This window comes from Acanthopagrus latus, chromosome 17 (assembly GCF_904848185.1).
Source record: "Acanthopagrus latus isolate v.2019 chromosome 17, fAcaLat1.1, whole genome shotgun sequence".
NCBI lineage: Eukaryota > Metazoa > Chordata > Actinopteri > Spariformes > Sparidae > Acanthopagrus > Acanthopagrus latus.
Genome location: NC_051055.1, coordinates 28533686 through 28553351, shown reverse-complemented (window position 1 = coordinate 28553351; position 19666 = coordinate 28533686). Strand labels below are relative to the sequence as shown.

Sequence of the window (19666 nt, the reverse complement as noted above, 5' to 3'; positions counted from 1 at the left end):
CATTAAGGTTGTTGTTTTTTCACTCAATTACGCAAGTGCAGTTGTCTTTTTAGAGAAAAAAAAAGGTTAACTGACCATTTTCATCCAATTTGATAACAACCATGCTGGTTCGCATCAAACAGGATTAAATGGAAATAATTCAACTACATTTCCCACAACCCCCCGCGACACGTATTTGGAGCTGGCGTCACGTGTTCTCCCAGCTTCCGGTCGAAGTGTAAATGGATACATGACACAGTTGTTTGGAGGAGAGCTATCTTTTGGAAACCCGTCAACGTCCACAAAACTACCGACGTGGTTTTGACATCGTAACGGCTGACAGTCGGCTGTAGAGTCGGCCGCGATGGAGGCGGTCCCCCGGATGCCGATGATCTGGCTGGATCTGAAGGAGGCTGGGGAGTTCCAGTTCAGCCCGGCCGTCAGGCAGGTGAGCTGGGTGGGGAATGGAGCAACAGGGCTGAGGTCGAAAGTCAACTAAACAAGAATTATGGACGACTGGATAACCCGATCAAGAAGCTAACTTTAGCCGCCGTCCAAATTCACAGTCAACTGCCGCTGTCTGTCGGGAGGAAGAGAATTTTCCAGAACGGGTAGCTGGCCAGCTAGCTAAGGTCTCATCCTGGCAAACCCCCACTGACCACCGCCTATTGTTTGCTAACGTTAGCCTCATGCTAGCTGATAATAAGCTAGCAGCTCAAGCCGAAGTTCATAATTAGCTCTCCAGTAACCGGCTGACTGCTTTGAATAAACCAAACAGTTGGTCGCGGTAGAGACAGAGATACACACAGCTAAAATAACGAGCCTGGCTCCTTACGGCCCAGTCACACTGACGACATTAACATCATAAGTGATCTCATTGTCACATGCACCTGGATACAGCGAGCTCCACAGCAATGTAGGATCCCTGCCAGAGGAGAGAAGACCTATAAAAACAACAACCCGTCTATCAACAAGCTTTGAGACTATATGTGTAATACACAGATTAGAGTTAGCAACATCCACAGGGAAAAGGGAAATATGAGTAACCAAGTTGCACCTGTTAAAATATCCTTCAGACTCAAGTAAAGTTGTTTTTGTTACCACATTTCCTTTTGTGCATTTCATGTGCATATGTATACAAATGTACACAACCGTATATACGTGCTTTATATACATTATTTTGGATGCTGAAGATGTTTACATGTCGTGGCTGTTCTTGCTGTGCTGTCACATCTCTCCTGAGAGGAGATGTTGTTCAGTTTGTTTGGTCTCGGCTCTGACACGATGCTTCTTGTTTCACATAAAAGCTTTATTTTCATGTTAGGATGACAGTCTGACATTTTATTCCAAGTTTGATGTTAAAAGAGACAGTCCCAACACAAGTACACATAATTGATTTCTGTTGTAACTGGCATTACAACACTGTAAAGTTCATCCTATTTCCAAGCTCACATGTCGGATATTTACAAGATTTAGGAAATTCCAGTCGCCGGAAGGCTTCTTGGGATTTACTTCACGTCATCTTTATCTGATGACCCATTTTTTCAGCACCTTCCTGATACAGATAAATTAAAAGACCTTTGTCCTGTCGGGTCACTATAATTCCTTTCAGTAAGTCTCCTGTCCGATATCTTCCAATGGACTTCCTGCTTCAGCACCGTCATGTAAAAATGCTAGTCATCAAGCATAGAGACGATATATTCAATCCACATATCACCCAGTAATTAGCCACATCCACAGTAACAGGAGTAACAAAGGTGCACCTGTTACAACATCTTTCTGACATATGTAAAGTAACATGTTTCCTTTTTTAAGCATTTTTTTAGTCCAGTTTAAAAGCTGGATCTCATTTTGGAACAATAATATGAGAGTTTAATGTTGTGTCTTGTTATTCCTAGATTCGTGTTTCTCAGTAAGACTACATCTAAATTAGCTACACTTCCATCTGTTCACGCAGGACAATAAGGAGATTAGCACTCAATCAGTACAATGCCTGCCTGTCTGGTTGCTGTGTCATTGTGTATCTTTCCAGCAGCCCTGCGACGTTCGTGCAGCCATGATTTCATTATAAACAGAAGCTGAAACTTTAGGAACGAAACGAATGATTGTGTCTGCATTGTAGGTCACCTCCTGACCTGACTTTAAGTAGCTTGCTGCTTATTACAGTGGCTCACGGGGACTGAGAAAGTCTTGGCAAAGCATGATGGGAGTTTAAACTCTTGGCTTTTGCTCAGAGCCAAAGATTAGCTGATTGACTCAGAGCTACAGTTGACAGGCAGTTGAATTCAATTTTAACAACTTGCATTTCCTGAAGTTTTCCTGTCTGTGTCAAACAATGTTATGTCAAATATGATTCTCTTGTTAAAGCCAATGCCACACAAACACATCAGTCCAGTACGGATATTTTTTTTAAAAACCTCTTAAAATGTTTCATGTTTATCTGCTTTTTATATTTGTGTGTCTTCTCCTCTAGTTCATCTTGAAGAATTATGGAGAGAATCCGGACAACTACAATGAACAGCTGAAGAAACTGGAGACGCTGCGGCAGGTGGGTACCGTGTGAAATCATTTTCTGATCTCTGTGGCTCTGACCCGTCTGTCAGAACTCCACACCAAAACATTATAGATGGAACGATATCAGCACAGAAAGAACAAAAAAATATGTATTATTGTTTTTGGGTGTGAATTGTCTAAATGCGATGCTAACTGGTACTAATAGATTGTTATGTTGCGTTAGGTCACCATAGTCATCACACTGTGTGCACAGAAGTAATGATTCGGTGGCTGCAGAGGTAGAGAACAGCTAATTAAGCACGAAAGAGACACAGTGCATTTGTTTCGCAGAGCGCGGTGAATGTGACGAGGGATTTCGAGGGATGCAGCACGCTGAGGAAGTACTTCGGCCAGCTGCACTACCTCCAGAGCCGAGTGCCCATGGGAACGGGCCAGGAAGCCTCCGTACCCATCTCATGGTAATAACACACATGCAGAGCTAAATGGAAGCAGTGCTGAGTATTCATACACACACATCCTCCTGCGATCTGGACTTTTGTTGGCCTGAATGTTACAGATCTGAAGCTAATTTTAGTGTTACACTTGCTGCAGTTTGCTCCGGATAAAAATGTACACCTCACTGCCCTGAATCTGTATGTACAGGAGTGGACAAAATAATATGAACGTTTCACAGAACAGTTATTTAATGATACATGCCTGTAAAAGCTGCATCAGGGTCGTTTTTTATTAATGGTTTGTTGTAGTAGACTGGATTATATGATCATTTCTTCCTGTTTGTTTCCTCCACTTATACAGAATTATGTCAGAATGATACTTAACATTGTATATTATCCTGATATTTTTTAAAATATTGTCCTGCTCTAATGTGAGTGAACCTTCTACTTTATTGCAGCAACGGGAAGCTAATGGAATTCATTTTTCTTGTTTAAAACATTTGCTATATTTTTCAGCACATTACATGTAGTTAAGTACCAGAATGTTTCATGTTGATGTGATACAATCTTCTGAATGGATATATCATTAAATATCATACTTTTCACAAAGTCATGTCAAAATATATATGTGTGTGTACACACTCAACCCCACTGTATTTTGGTTGTGTACTTCAGCCTTTCTCAAACTTTTTTCAGCCAGGGCACCTTTCAAAAGTGCATAAAATCTCAAGGCACCCCAGTGTAAAATATGATTAAAAACGACACTGCATAGTCTAAACGTAAATGCAAACGTCCTGTTTATTTAGACAGGACAGTAATGAACAGAGCATAATACAACTGTAAATATTAATAATAACAACTTCATAGCAACTTTATAGCACCTTTAAAAACACAGGTTTACAAAGTGCTTCACAAAACAATAAAGCAGAGACACAAATGCCATAAAACCATAAGAGGTGGACCGCCCAAGCTATACAGCAACACAGGCAATACAAGAACCCAACAAATTGAGAGCAGGAGAACTCAAATGAAGTGCAGAGATAGCAGGAATGTTTTTCCATCATAGTGCTTGTTTCCATCCGTGCTATACGCGCACGCACACACACCCACACACACACACACACACACGCAAACAATAATCCGCAATGAGAGAGGGAGAGAGAGGTCCACATTCGCGCAGCAGCGCGCATACGCACACAAATAAGCCGCAATTGAGAGAGAGAGGGGAGAGAGGGGGGGGGGGGGGGGGGTGTTAATAACAATCAATGAGAGACGTGAGCCTGGTGCGACGCACACAACCGGCCTATCCTGGCAGGGATGGATGAGAGGCAGACACGGAGCTCCTGGTCCACAGTCCTCAGTCGCTCCCTGTACTTGTTCTTGATGTATGTCAGGCTTGAAAAGCTCAGTTCGCACAGATAAGTTGTGGAGAAGGGAAGCAAAATAGCAACAGCGCTACTGGAAGCCACTGGATACTCTTTTTCCACTGATATCCAAAACCTGTCCAATTCCATGTCACCAAATCTCATTTTCAATGTGCGGTCTTCGCTGATCTCCATCAGTTGCTCCTGTGTTGGCAGTGGCCAGTCCGTTGCGCTCTCCAGTGCGCGTGAACTCCATGGATCACGGACCCAGTCAAACTGTGCATAACACTCCGATGGAAAATAATGATTAAATCGCTCGTCAAGAGATTTCAGATGCTGGGCTATGAGGTCAGAAAGCGTGCTGCTGTTTACATGCACATTGCACAGGGGAAACATATCCAGCCTGCCTTGTTCCACAAAGGAACGCCAGAGTGTGAGCTTAGATCTGAAGCCACGCAGTTTGTCAGACGAGGAGAGGAGGTTTTCTTCTTTGCCTTGCATTTTAATGTTCAGCTCATTGAGGTGCTTGAAGATGTCAGCCAAATACGCGAGTTTTACGCACCATTGCTCATCTGCGAGCAGCTCTGCATATGCAGATTTCTCTTCTGTCAAGAAGACTCTGAGTTCTTCTCTTAACTCGTACAATCGGCCCAAAACCTTCCCCCGTGACAGCCAGCGGACTGCCGTGTGTAGCAACAAGCTCTGATGCTCTGCCCCCATTTACTCGCACAGAATCGAAAACAGGCGGCTCTTTAACGGGCGCGCTTTTATGAAATTAACAATGTCCACTGCTCTGTCAAGTACGTCCGAAAGTTCTTTTGGGAGCGTCTTTGCAGCAAGTGCCTCTCTGTGAAGGAAGCAGTGGGTTGTGCGGATGGCAGGGTTTTGCTGTTTGGCCCTGCTAATGAAACCTTTGGCACAGCCCGTCATAGCAGCCGCACCATCCGTACAGATACTAATACAGTTATTCCAACTCAATCCTCCCTTTTCAAGATACTCAGTTGTCACACGATAAATTTCTTCTCCTGTCGTTTTGTTTGGTAGCGGTTTGCAGAATAAAAAATTCTCTCTAATACGGTCCCCATCCACAAACCGAACATTTGCCAAGAGCTGAGCGTGCCCACTCACGTCTGTTGACTCATCAAGTTGTAAAGAAAAATGTCCACTTGTCTTGATTTTCCCCAAAACGGCAGCTTCAATATCCACAGACATGTCATTGATTCGCCTCCCTATTGTACAATCCGACAGCGGGACCTTTGAAATTTCTTTTGCAGCTTGAGGCCCTAGCATTTTGTTTACTATTGCTGTACATGCTGGCATAATTACAGTCTCTGCAATAGTGTGGGGCGTCTTTGTTTTAGCTACTATTTCAGCTACGAGGTAGCTAGCTTCCAGTGCCTTCTCCGAGACTTTTGCAGATTTAATCATCATTTGTTCTTGACGGCTGTGTTGACTTTTCATTCGAACAAAATATTCAGCATCCTTGTCAGCAAGTGATGGATGATTAGTGGTCAGGTGTCTTTTAAGTTTGCTCGGAACCATCCCTTGGTTTGACAGTTTCATCCCACATATTAGACACAAAGGGAGAGGGCATGCTTCATCCCCAGTACTGATGAAGCCAAGTTTGAGGTAATTGTCGTTGTATGTTCTCTTTTTAGCCTTATCTACCTTTGCGACCTTTGGTGCAGACTCAGAGCTGGTGGACGAAGGCTCGCATGAAGTAGTAGGCTGAGGCTCCATTTCACAGTCAATCATGTCTGGTTCTTGTGGGGCTTTTCTTTTTAAAAAACGATCCATGGTGCTTGTTCCTTGCTCTTTGTGAAATGTATTTTCGCGGTTAAATTATAAAACAATGTGCTGTGTGCTGCGCTATCACGCTGACACCGGTGGGGACGTCACGTTACGTGAGACAGATTTTTATGGTTCATTTTATATATTGTTTATCTAAAATGACTTTACAATTTTATTAATCCATTCATATGTAAGAAAGAATGTATTTATGTATTCAAATATATTCATATATGTCATATGAAATTTGATTTTTTTTTTTTTTTTTAAGATTTTGTTTTTTTTTTTTTAAATACAGAATACGTAATTTTTTGGCGGCACCCCTGACACAGTCACGGGGCACCCCAGGGTGCCGCGGCACCCACTTTGAGAAAGGCTGGTGTACTTTGTAATTCACACCTTTTTTATCTATGTTTGCGCAAAGGACTGAAATCTTCTCTGGAAAAACAGTCACCCATGATGACATCAGCTATGAGCAGGCCTGCATCCTCTACAATCTTGGTGAGTTAAGTCATGTTGAGCAATTTAGAGTCCAAGACCAACTCATTTACTTCTGCAGAAACCTTGTAGAAAGACTGACTGATAAAATGAGACCGTTCAGAGTCGGACTGTAACATTTTTTGGGTGTTAAAAGAAAAAGTTTTTCTTAAACAAGTTATTCAATGAAACTTGTTGCTTACAGGAATACTGCAGAGAAACGTAGAATATAGTCAAGCTGTATGCCACACTGGCCAGTGCTTTCTAAATGTGCAAAGTAGAACAGAGATTTCTGGCACAACTTCTCCTCCTCCCAAGGTGAATGGAGAAGGGAAGAAGACTGAAGAGGTTGAAACGCCAGCAGCACATAAAAGACATTTATTCATTGTACAAGCAGTTTTGCTGGATTTCTGACTTCCTCTCCAAGTGAAAAGCAAAACCTGCTCACCTCACTGAACCTGTCTTTGGTTTCTCTGTAGGGGCCTTGCACTCTATGTTGGGAGCCATGGATAACAGGGTGTCCGAGGAGGTAAGACACAGTCACACACGCAGAATGATTGTAAACATGTACGCACACACAATCCCACTGACCTTCAGCTCTGCGTCCAGGGGATGAAGGTGTCGTGCACACACTTCCAGTGCTCGGCGGGGGCGTTTTCCTACCTGAGAGACCATTTCAGCCACAACTTCAGCGTCGACATGAGCCACCAGATCCTTAACCTCAACATCAACCTCATGCTGGTAGGTCACACACATGCAAATACACAAACACACACACGCACACACGTAGAAAAATGTCTCATCGGCTTGTGTCTTCCTCCCAGGGCCAGGCTCAGGAGTGTCTTCTGGAGAAGTCCATGCTGGACAACAGGAAAAGTTTTCTTGTTGCTCGCATCAGTGCTCAGGTGGACCTCTTCCTATTGAATATTAATTATATTCAACTGTATCATATCAATCAATAATTCAAATATTAGAGGTTGATAACTGGCTTTGGTGCTGCAGGTGGTGGATTACTATAAAGAGGCCTGCAGGGCTCTGGAGAACTCGGAGACGGCGTCTATGCTGGGGAAGATTCAGAAAGACTGGAAGAAACTGGTTCAGATGAAGATCTACTACTTTGCTGCTATTGCACATGTGAGTTTACTAAGAAGGAGTGAGAGTGATTATAGGTGTGTGGGGGGATAATATAATGCCTGTATGAACATGTCTGTGTATTGACAGTTGATTACTCAGTGTGTGTCTTATTTTTTTCTCTTTACAGCTTCACATGGGAAAACAGGCCGAGGAGCAGCAGAAGTACGGAGAGAGGGTAGGACCAAATTTCCCATTTGTTGGAAGATGTAGAGTTTTCTTCCCATCCACTGTCAGAGTGCTGTGCCAGATTCATCAATTCCTTTTAATGTTGTAAAATGGTAAAAACTGAAAGAAAGCTCAACAGTTTTATGGCAGTTGTCTGTATGAAGGTCAATAAATTCGGGACTGCTTTTAGAAGCCAATGTATAATAACATTTCTCAGTCTGCTCAAACATAAAGTGAATCATGAAGCATTTTAAAATGTCTCTACCTCATGTTGCCATTTAACAAAAAGAAGAGCTGAAGCTGGTGGGAGTGTCATAGTTCTGTATTTAGTCATAACACAAAGTCTTGTCTTATTCAGTCAACTTCCTTTTTAAAGTTACCAAAACTGAACCACTTCAAATCTAAAACCTAACATGATTGACTGAGTTTTAGCTTTAGGTTTTGTAAAAGATGGATTCACGTTTTGGATCATACTACTGTTAAAAACCTCTTAAAGCTAGTTTTACTGTTGCAATCATAGTAAGCTGTGTTTTCTTCTGCTAAATGTCTCAAATATTAATATTCTTACTGCTCCTTACTTAAATGTTCTCTGTCCTGACAGTTGGCGTATCTGCAGAGCTCTTTGGACAAGCTAAGTGAAGCCATCAAGCTAGCCAAGGTAGATGAAATATTATCATTTAAGTATCACTGTAACCTGTCTTGCTGTGTGCTCCAATGGTTTGACAATATTGAACTCTCCTTGTCTTGTTTTGGAACAACCAGGGTCAACCTGACAGTGTGCAAGAGGCTTTGAGGTTCACCATGGATGTTATCGGGGGAAAGTGAGTAATTTGTTCTTGTGTCACAGTTTTGATTTATTCATGTAGTTTCACCGCTTTATTACTTTTGATCCAGCTCCGTTTTAGCAGTATGTTAAAATGTTGTCTTAAAATTTTCACCTTCAGGTTTAATTCAGCCAAAAAGGACAATGACTTCATCTATCATGAGACGGTTCCTTCTCTGGAGACTCTGGCCTCAGTTAAAGGTAACAGGAAGAAGCTGCAGCATGTTCAGTTTGCTGGATTCGCTCAGTGCCTTTATCACTGTGCGCATGCAAAGCTGCATTTACATATAGATGGATTTTGTTGCATGTATATCTGCAGAGTGATACGAATAACCTGTTTTGTGTCGTTCACTGGGTGTGTCAGTGTTGATGATGACATCCTGTTGAACTGTTATATTCACTATGTGACTGGTGTGACTTGGATGCAGTTTTTGTTTATCAGGGCCGTCCTGCTCTGTCTTCAGTTGTGGCCACATTTATTTATTTGCAGCCACAGTTAATAAACAATAATACCAGTCAGATCTCAGATTAGTGAGTTAATCAGTTTGGTAACAGGTTTTAGAATTTGGTTTTATTTAGTTCTGGATTAGGTCCTTTTTGAGGTCATATTTGTCTTCATGTTGGAATGTGATGAAATAATAATTCAGGATAGGAAGATTTATTTGCATCAATGACTAATCCATTAATTATTTGATCTATGAATTGTGTCAACATTTTGACAAATGCCCCAGTTAATATAATCAGATTACTTGTTTTCTGTGTAATACAATAGAGCTACAACAATTAATTGATAATGTGTGACAATTAAATAATTGCCAGGTAGCTTGATTATCAAATAAACTTTTTGAGTAATTATTTAAGAGAAAAAAGTAAGAATTCTCTGATCCCAGGTTGTTAAATGTGAACATTTTATTTTTTCTTTACACAGTAAACGAAATTTCGCTGGGTTGTTGTTCTTTTGATTTTGATCTCCTCTCCTGTAGATCTTGTCTTCATAATATCAAGCATATGTGTTTCTATCGCAGTAAAACCAGCTCCTTTGTGCCCTTAAAGGTGCCCCCCTGGTGAAAGCTCTACCAGTGAACCCCACAGACCCCACTGTTACTGGACCAGACCTGTTTGCCAAGTTGGTACCAATGGCTGCACATGAGGCTTCTTCACTGTACAGGTAGGCACCTTCAGTGGAAGTTGACATTACGCAGGTAAAAAGGAGCATGATAAGTCATCCTATCATGCATCACGGTTCCCAAGGGTCCTTGAAATTTTTTAAGGTTTGTGAATTTGAAGGGGAAAACAAAGGGGAAAATGGACATAAACATCCTCGGGCCATTGAAAAGGCTTGTGTTTAGATGTTTTGTGTGAGAATATTAAGTGCTTGAAAAGCCATTGAATTGGATGATCAATAAGGTGTGGGAATCTTTATGCTTTGTTTTCACGTCTGTATTCATGTTTGTGTTTTTCCAGTGAGGAGAAAGCCAAACTGCTGAGGGACGTCATGGTCAAGATTGAGAGCAAGAATGAAACACTAGAGTGAGTACATTGGTCCGTGTGAGTGCAAAAATATTTGCTAAAATATTTTTTGGGGATCGAGCAAAAAAATGCGATTCATGTTAACACATAGTATTTGCAGTCAACTCTATAATATGATTGGATAACTCCTTGTGTGCAATGTTTAGATATACTCATTTCAAACTAAATCAAGACCCCATCATCCTTAATTCCGAAAGTAAAAATTTGAATTAAATGAAAATAATAGAATTGAAGGGCCACTGTGAGCTGACTTGTCTCTTCCTGCAGACAGTTCATGGACTCTCTGGGCTTGGAGCCGGAGTCTGTTGACAACCTGGACATGTACAGCCACATCCCTCCGGTCCTGATGGAGAAGTGTGCTGCTCTCAGTGTCCGACCAGACACCGTCAAGAGCCTCATCCAGTCTATGCAGGGTCAGTGGTAACAAACACAAGCACACACACACATGCATGATTCTGAGAATTGATTTGATGTCACATTTATTATGACAATAACATGAATCTAAAGAATACTCACATGTGGTAATAGTGTTTACATTTCTGTTAATTTTAACTATATACAGATAAAAGTTTGAGAATATGTGATGGAGAAGAATAGCCCCTATAATGCACGCATGTTTCATTGTTAGTGATGAACCTGAGATACAGATACAATTTAATTTCACATAACTAAAACAAATTTCAAACATTGTATGAACCCAAATGAACTCCTCTTGCAGGCTTTTAGATGTGTTAGCGAGTTCCTTCGTGTCTACACACATACTGTGCACAGTTTCTTGCCCAGACAAGTCTTGTTTTTTTGCTTAACTTTTATGTTTGTTTGGCACATCGCTGTGTGCTTCAGTGTAAATAATGCATGTCACATCGTTCCTTGGTTCTGAAGGGCTGTCGGGTGTCTTCACTGACGTGGAGTCGTCACTGAGAGAGATCAGAGACGTGCTGGAGGCAGACGAGGCTGGCGAGCGAGCCCTCCAGGAGGCTGGCGGTCCTGCTGCAGGCGAGGTGCACACAGCGGCCCAGGCTCTGGCTGAGATCCGCAGGGACCTGGAGAAGTACATGGAGGCCCATGAGAAGGCAAGTTTCACCAACACAGAGCTCCACCGGGCCATGAACCTTCACATCAGCAACCTGCGTCTGCTCGGGGGGCCACTGGAAAGTCTGAAAGAAGCCCTGCCCCGGCCCCAGCTCAATGAAGGTGAGAGTGTTTTCCACGGTGAGGGTTTGTGTATTTAAGGCTTAAAAAAAATTATGACATCATCAATGTCTTGTTTTGACCACAACTTAATGATACTCAGTTTGCTGTCAGAGGGGAAAATATTTGTATTTATGGAGGTGTTTCTAAAAGCAACAAAAATGTGACTGATTTGTGACTGTAACTCTGTGTGTTTCTATGTGTGTAGAGGAGGTTGCAGGGCTGCAGTGTATGAAGCGGATACTGGGGAAAGTGCAGGAAATGAGGGAACAGAGAGGCTCTTTAGAAAAACAGCTCCGCGACCTCATCCAGCAGGATGACATCACCTCTACCCTCGTTACCACAGAGAGGGCAGACATGAAGGTATGTGGCTGAAGTATAATACAGAGGCTTTATTGAACTCTGGTTAGCACAAACCATATCATTACAGCATTATTTGAGACCTCTGAGCAACCTGTGTCCTTTCAGCGTATATTTGAGGAGCAGCTGAAGAAGTACGAGCAGGTGAAGGTGTATATTGACCAGAACCTGGCAGCTCAGGAGAACATCCTGAAGGCCCTGACTGAAGCCAACGTCCAATATGCCTCAGTACGTAAGGGCCTGAGCCAGACTGAGCAGCAGTGGAATGGCACTGTGCAGGGACTGGTGGGCTCGTACGAAGCTTATGAGGATCTGATGAAGAAGTCACAGGAGGGAAAGGAGTTCTACGAGGATCTGGAGGCCAAAGCATCACGTCTGCTGGAGAGAGCGAAGACACTTTGTCAGACGAGGGCAGAAGAGAGGAAGCCTGTCCTAGAAAAGTAAGGCTGACATTGAAACAGTGATGTGTTGATATTATCAACACATAATTTTTTCAATGATGTGTTGATGATGTGTTGATATTATCAGAAGTGAGACTTTTGAAGGTTAGAATCTGAAATACAAGAAATGTTGAACTTTGAGTTTCAGTAGATTACTGTGACTTTGAAGCGCTGAACTTTGGTTCATATGTTTGGACCTTTAACGTTTTTTCAGTCTGTTGCTATTTGGGATGTCAAAATACATTGAGGCATTTACCATTTTACAACAAGGACATCTTGATACACAAGAAGTTTAATGAAAAATTTTGCCTTGTGATTGAAGCGTTTTTTTCTGACATTGAAGTTTCCAGGGAGCTAATCCTAACATGGATCATGTAATTATTCTATAGCCATTACATTGTGCAGTCAGCATCCACGCCATAAGGACAATTAAAATAAAAAACTTTAAAATCTGCTCTCTGTTGTTTGTCTCCTCAGAGAGACCCAGAAGAAGCCCCCAGCACGGCCTACAGCAGCTAAACCGTCCTTGAAGCCAAAAGCATCAGACGTCGACTCTGCCTGCTCTAGCCTGGATGACCCAGAGTTGGCTCAGCTTAGTGCAGCCATCTTGGCCTTGGGGGGTGACCTACCGGAGGAGCTCCGCAGCCTACCCCCTGACATTCCTTCCTTCCCCACCTCTGCAGCTCATTTGCCAGGCCCTGAAGCCTTCATCCCGCCTACTGCAAACCTGGGCGGCAGCAGCTCCCTGCCTTGGCCTGGTGCTCCAGCTGCTGGTCTTCCTCGCTTCCCTGCCAACCTTCCCCCACCAGAGCTCCTGGCAAGGATTGCTCAGTTTCCTATGTCTGGGGGTCTTGGAGCTCAGGGACCTCTGCCACGGGGACCACTCCCTCAAATGCCTCCACAGATGCCTCCACAAATGCCAAACCAGGCAGCTGTGCCAGGTTATCGGCCACCCCTTCCTCACGCCCCCCAACCTAGGCCTGTCGCCCCTGCCCCAGTCAGGCCCTCAACCACCACTGTGGATAGCATTCAGGCCCCTATCCCCAGTTACACCCCGTCACCACACCACCCAGTCCCTCCTGCAGCCTCAACTGGCTACACTGTACCCCCACAGATGGGGGCATACCCCCATTTCATTCCCCAACAAGGAATGCCCATTCATGGCCTGCCACAAACGCCTGCATCCCAACCACAACAGCAGAAACAGCAGCAGTACCCTCAGCCCATCGGGCAACCACTGCCTCAGGGATATCAGCCTGGACCGAGGGCTGTTCCTGGCCCTCAACCTCCTCTCCAAACCCAGCAGGCCTATCCACATGGATACATGCCCCCTCAGCCTGGTGTTCCTCCCCAGTACCAGCAGGTGTTCCCAGGCCAGCTGCAACCACACCAACAAAATGGCTATCAGCACCGGCCTCAGATACCCCAGGGCTACCAGCCTCCACAGGGCTATGTACCCCAGCAGCACCCTCAGATGATGCCAGGCTCCATGGCGAGACCACCTCAAACTGTACATCCACAAATGCCCCCGACCTCTCAGCCAGCACCCCCTGCATCTCAGTCCTACATGCCCCATCCCAACCAACAAATGCCCCATCCTAACCAACAAATGCCCCCTCGACTTCCTCACCAACACATGCTGCCCCCACAGCAACAAATCTCAATGCCTCCTAATGCTCAGCAGCTTCCACCCCACCCACACATGCAGATGCCAGGTGGACCCAGAGCACAAATGCCCCCTACAAGTCAGCCAATGCCTCCAGTCTCACAGAACTACATGCCCCCCACCAGCCACCCCATCCATCCTGCCATGCACCCACAGTTGCCTCCTGCCTCACAACCTCACATGGTCCCAGGTCCTCAGGTCCACCTACCAAGGGGTCCAATGCCACAGGTGGCCCCCAGTGCACTACACCCCCATCCTGGACAGCCTCCTTTACCAAATATGCCCCAGCAGCCCATGCAGATGCCCAGCCAACCCCAAACTCAGCCCCCTCACTCTGGTGGAGTGTGCTACCCTGGAGGGGCTCCAATGATGCCTCAGCAGCCGCTGGCACCCCAGCCTGCAGCTCCCCAACAACCTCAGGCTCCTGTCCCCATGACCCATCAACAGCCCCCCACTATGTACCCTTCAGCTCCAGGAGCTAATGTACCTCCAAGTGCCCCACAGCAGCCTGCCGCCATTGGCCCACATGGTCCACATGTTCCCCCCGCTCAGCACATAGTCCAACCCTCTCCTGGAGCTCCTTCAGTGGCTCAACCACCCAACGCTGTTCCTCCTTCCCCTTCACCTTCCCCCTCCCCATCTCCCTCTCCAGGTCCTTCCTCTTTGGGTCTGAACCCTCAGCAAAGACCTACACCAACCCCAACCCCTGGCGGAACAGCTCCACCCACTCTCCCCTCTCCCTCTGCTGTGTCTCCCTCCACATCGCTGTTTCAGCGCCAGAACTCAAGCACAGATGACCTCCTCTCTTCCAGCCCTGAGAGCCAACCTGGAGGCACCACAGCCCCCACCAATGTCCTCCAACCCACTAAAGCTGACCCACAGGATGGGGAGCGTCGGAAGAAGAGCTCACAGGCAGTTCTCCTGATCCAGGGTGATCCATACCAAGCTCCAGAGCGCGTTGCCCGTCTTCATGGTCAACTGGAACGTTATAGAGCCCAGGTAGATTCCCTGGAGCACCCGTCCGAGAACGAGGGTGGCCTATCTGTGCTGGATGCCCGCTGGAAAGAGCTTCAGGACCAGCAGGAGAAGGACGCTCGCCAGCTCTCGATTGCCATAGCCCGCTGCTACACCATGAAGAACCGTCACCAGGATGTCATGCCCTATGATCTCAACCGCGTGGTGTTGCAGTCAGGCAAAGACGACTACATCAACGCCAGCTATGTGGAGGACTTGTCACCATACTGCCCACGCCTTATTGCCACGCAGGCACCGCTCACCGGCACAGCTGCAGACTTCTGGCTGATGGTGTACGAGCAGAAGGTGTCTCTGATAGTGATGCTGGTTTCAGAGCAGGAGCTGGAAAAGGTATCGAGTTCTTTTTTCCTTTTGATCTTCATGGAAGTGATTAAAACAACAAAAATTCAAATGAGTTTATATAAACATTTAACCTTTGCAACTGTTTTTGAGGATGGTTAACAGTTTTTTATAACATAAAAAGTTTTCAGTCAGATCACACGACCAGCCTTCATGGTTATTGCTTTAGTGAAAAGAACTTAAAGATAGTCAGCTAGTCTTTGTAGAAAAAATGTTCTTCATTTTTCAAGGATGTTTTTAAATTAAAGCCCCCTTTTTGGCAACTGCTCAGATCTCCTCTGTAAATGTCATTACCTCACCTATTCTGTTGTACCAACTGCGTTTTTTTAACGTTGTCTTCTTAATCTCTCAGGGAAAGGTTGTGCGCTACTTCCCAACAGAGCGCGGCCAGCCGCTCTCTCAGGGACCAATCACACTCAGCCTAACCACACAGAAGACAACGCCGACACACGTGGAGCGCATGATCAGTCTGCAGTACCGCGACCAAAGCCTGAAACGCACTGTTGTCCATCTCCAGTTCACCTCCTGGCCGGAGCTGTGAGCCTCTCTCCTTTTTTTTAAAAACACATGGCTCTGATCACACAATGTTGTTGAGATGTATTATTAGAACCTTTATTTAATGAGGTAATGTCATTTAAGTGTTAGGGTGTGTTTCAGTCTGAGAGCTAATGATTTCTTCATATCTCATCAGGGGTCTTCCTGACAGCAAGAGCAACCTGCTGCGCTACATCCAGGAGGTTCATGGACACTACCTCCACCAGAGGCCCTTACACACACCTGTCGTGGTGCACTGCAGGTGAGTGTGTGTTGAAATCTCTCACAGTATAAATCCAAGTAGTTTGTTAGTTTTTTTCTGTAAGCTGTTTTGTCATTAGACTTCATGAGGGGTGGGTTGGTATTTGTTGTTTGTGACACAGCTAGTGGTTTTGAGGAAATAAACTTAATTTATGTATATCGGTGTTTGTTTTTTTGTTTTTTTAAACATCCCGAATATCACCAGAAAACCATTGTTTCATTGAGATACATGTAGATAAAGAAAATACAAGGTCCATCAGTGGATTCTGTTCCTCTCTCCACAGTCATTTTAACTTCTTAGTGTTGTTAATCATCCTGTGTTTTGTCCGTCTCAGCTCGGGTGTGGGACGCACCGGCGCCTTCTGTCTGTTGTACGCAGCACTGCAGGAGCTGGAGGCAGGAAACGGGATCCCAGACCTTCCACTGCTGGTGAAGAAGATGAGACAACAGAGGAAGAACATGCTGCAGGAGAAGGTCAGACACATGTCAGCAGGAGAAATGTGTTTAACTTTTGAGGACTTCATTAGCCAAATGTTATTCAACGTGACATCAAGCACTCCTTGATCATAAATTACCTTCTTGATGCTGATAGCTGATACAAAGGGTTGTTTAATCATTGCAACCATGAAAGTTCCAGTTAAGCACTTCCTTTATGCTTACAAGGGCTCTTTTGAATTTTTCTTGTCTGCACTGAACAGCAATTTTAGAAAAAGTGATGTCCTGGATAACTGTTAATAAGGTGACTGCAGCGTCTGTTGTAGCTCCACTTTATAATTTGTGCTGATGATAACGGTGCATTGTCAGATAAGTTTTACGCATAAGAAAGGTTAAATATTCTCTTTTGTGCCTTCAGCTCCACCTGAAGTTCTGCTATGAAGCCGTGTTGAAGCACGCTGAGCAGGTCCTTCAGAGACACGGCATCACCACCGCCACCTGCAGCAAGAGCACCAACGCTGCAGCCACAAAGGTACTTTAACACTTCGACAGTCTGAAACACTTTTCAAGTTCACCAGATAGTAGAATGGTCAAATTTGCTTTCAGGTTCTGTTATCAGCCTCTGGACCCTGTAAGAAGTGACCAGCTTTAACTATGTAGTTTGAAAACTGACCTGAAAGTAAAAAAAAAAAAATTGTTGGTTTCACCAGCTAAAAAAAAAAAAAAATCTGAATAATTTTTATTCTAGAAGATGTCCTCCCTCCTATCAGATTATTTTTCCAATAGGTACCAGTTTCACACATGAAGAAGAAATATATTAAACAAAGGGGATCAGGATTTCTTTTGATATTGTTTTCCTCCTAGAAAAAAAAATGATCGAAAATATTATTCTAGAAGATGTTTTGATCAGATTTGTTTCCCACTCAGTCACAGTTTCACACATGAAAAAGTAATTTAGGAAAAATGGTGCGTGAAAATGAGTACAACATTTTTTTATAAGAATTCTCAAGAAATGTTTTTCACTCAAAAACATGTTTATGTGGGTTCACAAGCAACTCCTTGAAAAGGTTATTGAAAAGTCAGGAGATCGATAAAAATGTTTGCGTCAGAAGGAGGAGGCTCACTAGATTATTGTTCCCTGGTAGCTCAAATCATTTTATTATTGTTTTAATGTTTCACTTTCTTACATTTTGCATGCCTGATTGTTCTGAAGGAATTCTACGAGTTCTGGTCAGACGAGGTACTTTTTAATTTTAGTAGAGCTTCGCAGCAGCAGCAGTAGTTAGAGACACTATATTCCTCAGTATTTCTTCCTTAACTTGTCTCTCTCTCCCGGCAGCCTTACTCGAGACAGGAGTCGCAGCAGGATATTGTCCTCGGTGGCGACATGCCAATCAGCTCCATCCAAGCCACCATCGCCAAGCTCAGCATCCGGCCGCCCAGCGCCACAGACCCAGCCATGGAGGCCCAGTTCGGCCTGGAGGGGCAGGTTGGCGGCATCTTACCCGACCTCGACTCGCTTGGTGACTACCAGGTGCTCCAGTACCCTGGCCCCACCACAGATCCCCAGCCGCCCTCCTCTTTCAGCCCGCCTCCCACCTCCCCAACCCACTCTCCACCTCCACCCAACGGCCTGGATGCTCTCTCGCCCGGAACACCACTGGCAGACAACCACCAGCCCGTTCCAGAGGCGGAGCCGGCCAGCATCAGCCCACCTCCTGCATCCTGCGCTCCGGCTCCTTCATCCCTGGAGCTGCTGGCTGCGCTGACGCCCGAGGCCTTCTCCATGGAGGGAGGGGGGAAGGGAAAGCAGCGGGTGACCAAGCAGAGCTTCCTGCAGCCAGCGGAGGGTCAGGGTCTCCACGGGACTCGAGGGGAGGAAGGTGACGACCCGCTCAGTAGCCTGGACCCCCTCTGGAGCCTCAACAAGCAGTGAGAGTCCACATATCGCTGCCTTTCTCTCACTTTACCACCAGGCGTCAGCGAAGGCCTGTAGCTCTTTCTAATCCTGCTTTTAAGAAGAAAACAGACTGAATCCTGAGTGTGGGACATTTTAGCGGTGTTGATTACCAAGACGTGCCTGGTGGCAGACGGTAGGGGTTCAGTTTTAGGAGCATCTCCATTGGTTTAGGGGCGTGATACCTGAAACACAAACGCACTTGCTTCTCTCTCTCCATCACTGGTGGCTTCTGGGACCAGATCACTATGCACTCGTCTGTATTCCTTTGATTCCTTCTGTCGCTGTTTGCTGCTTTTCTTTCTACGTCTGTGATGGATTGATGGATGTTCGACACTTCAAAACAGCACCAGATCTGGGCCTAAAAAGAAAAACAATTTAATCCCAGCATGCACTCCACTTTCATGGTCCACCTCTCTGCACGAGGCATCACAGAGGTGTGATGGTGTTCGGCTGCTCTGCGAACGTTTTAATGACTGGATGAACGGATGCATGGAGACACGGGCAGGCCAGAGGAGCCGGGTGGAGCCATTTTGAAAAAGACACAAAAAAAATCCCCTCGACTCAATCAGTGCGTATAGCTCAGTCGCCATGGTAACACGGAGCAGCATACAAATCAGCACGTCTTAACAAGTTGATTATTTTTCTTCATCTGTAACACTGTAAATATCTTAAATAAAAATTAGACTATTCCAAAAAGTCCTTCTGGAAATCGTTTCACTAATCGTTCATCACTGTACAAATAAATCAAATAAATCCAGTAGACGGACAACTGCTGTGGTATCAAAGCCTCTTTATTTGAAAATTAGTAAAAAGTTTTGCTTTTTTTTTTGTGTGTGTTACAAAATAGTGAATAAGTTACCTCCACTACTACAGCCTGTGTAGATTGTAGCCAGCCACTGAGGGGGAGGAGCAGACCTGTGCATTTACTGACTGAACCGTTCAAAGATTTTTCTTTTTGTTTCTTCTCCCACAGCTCTGATTTTCCTCACAGCTGTCTAAATGGTGAGAAATGATACAGAATCTGTTTTCTACTTTATCAGCTGGCGGGGTTGAGGGGGGATTAAATGTGGACCACAAAGCCGTTATTAGAGGATGCAGCCACAGGAAATGTTCCTTTTTCTACTCCGCCAGCTCCAAGGATGTCACGGCTGCACACTCAAACTTTTGATATGACACGCTGACCGCCGGATGAAAAAGGTTTTGAAGCTAAACGGCAACAACAAGCGTGTTTCACTGA

General features: G+C 44.8%; 1 protein-coding gene across 1 annotated transcript; it reads left to right on the top strand.

Moving 5' to 3' along the window:
• The first annotated feature begins 182 nt into the window (after positions 1–182).
• ptpn23a (protein tyrosine phosphatase, non-receptor type 23, a) lies at positions 183–19198 on the top strand. The gene is made up of 24 exons (XM_037074699.1): positions 183–427; positions 2453–2527; positions 2824–2951; positions 6504–6580; positions 7036–7085; positions 7166–7297; positions 7381–7461; positions 7559–7690; positions 7818–7865; positions 8457–8513; positions 8618–8676; positions 8800–8879; positions 9732–9846; positions 10143–10208; positions 10476–10621; positions 11091–11402; positions 11608–11762; positions 11868–12199; positions 12677–15230; positions 15592–15776; positions 15931–16035; positions 16370–16508; positions 16888–17001; positions 17809–19198. Exons 1-24 carry the CDS (start codon positions 344–346, stop codon positions 18403–18405), a joined length of 5823 nt encoding a protein of 1940 aa, XP_036930594.1. The 5' UTR covers positions 183–343; the 3' UTR covers positions 18406–19198.
• The last annotated feature ends 468 nt before the right edge of the window (positions 19199–19666 follow it).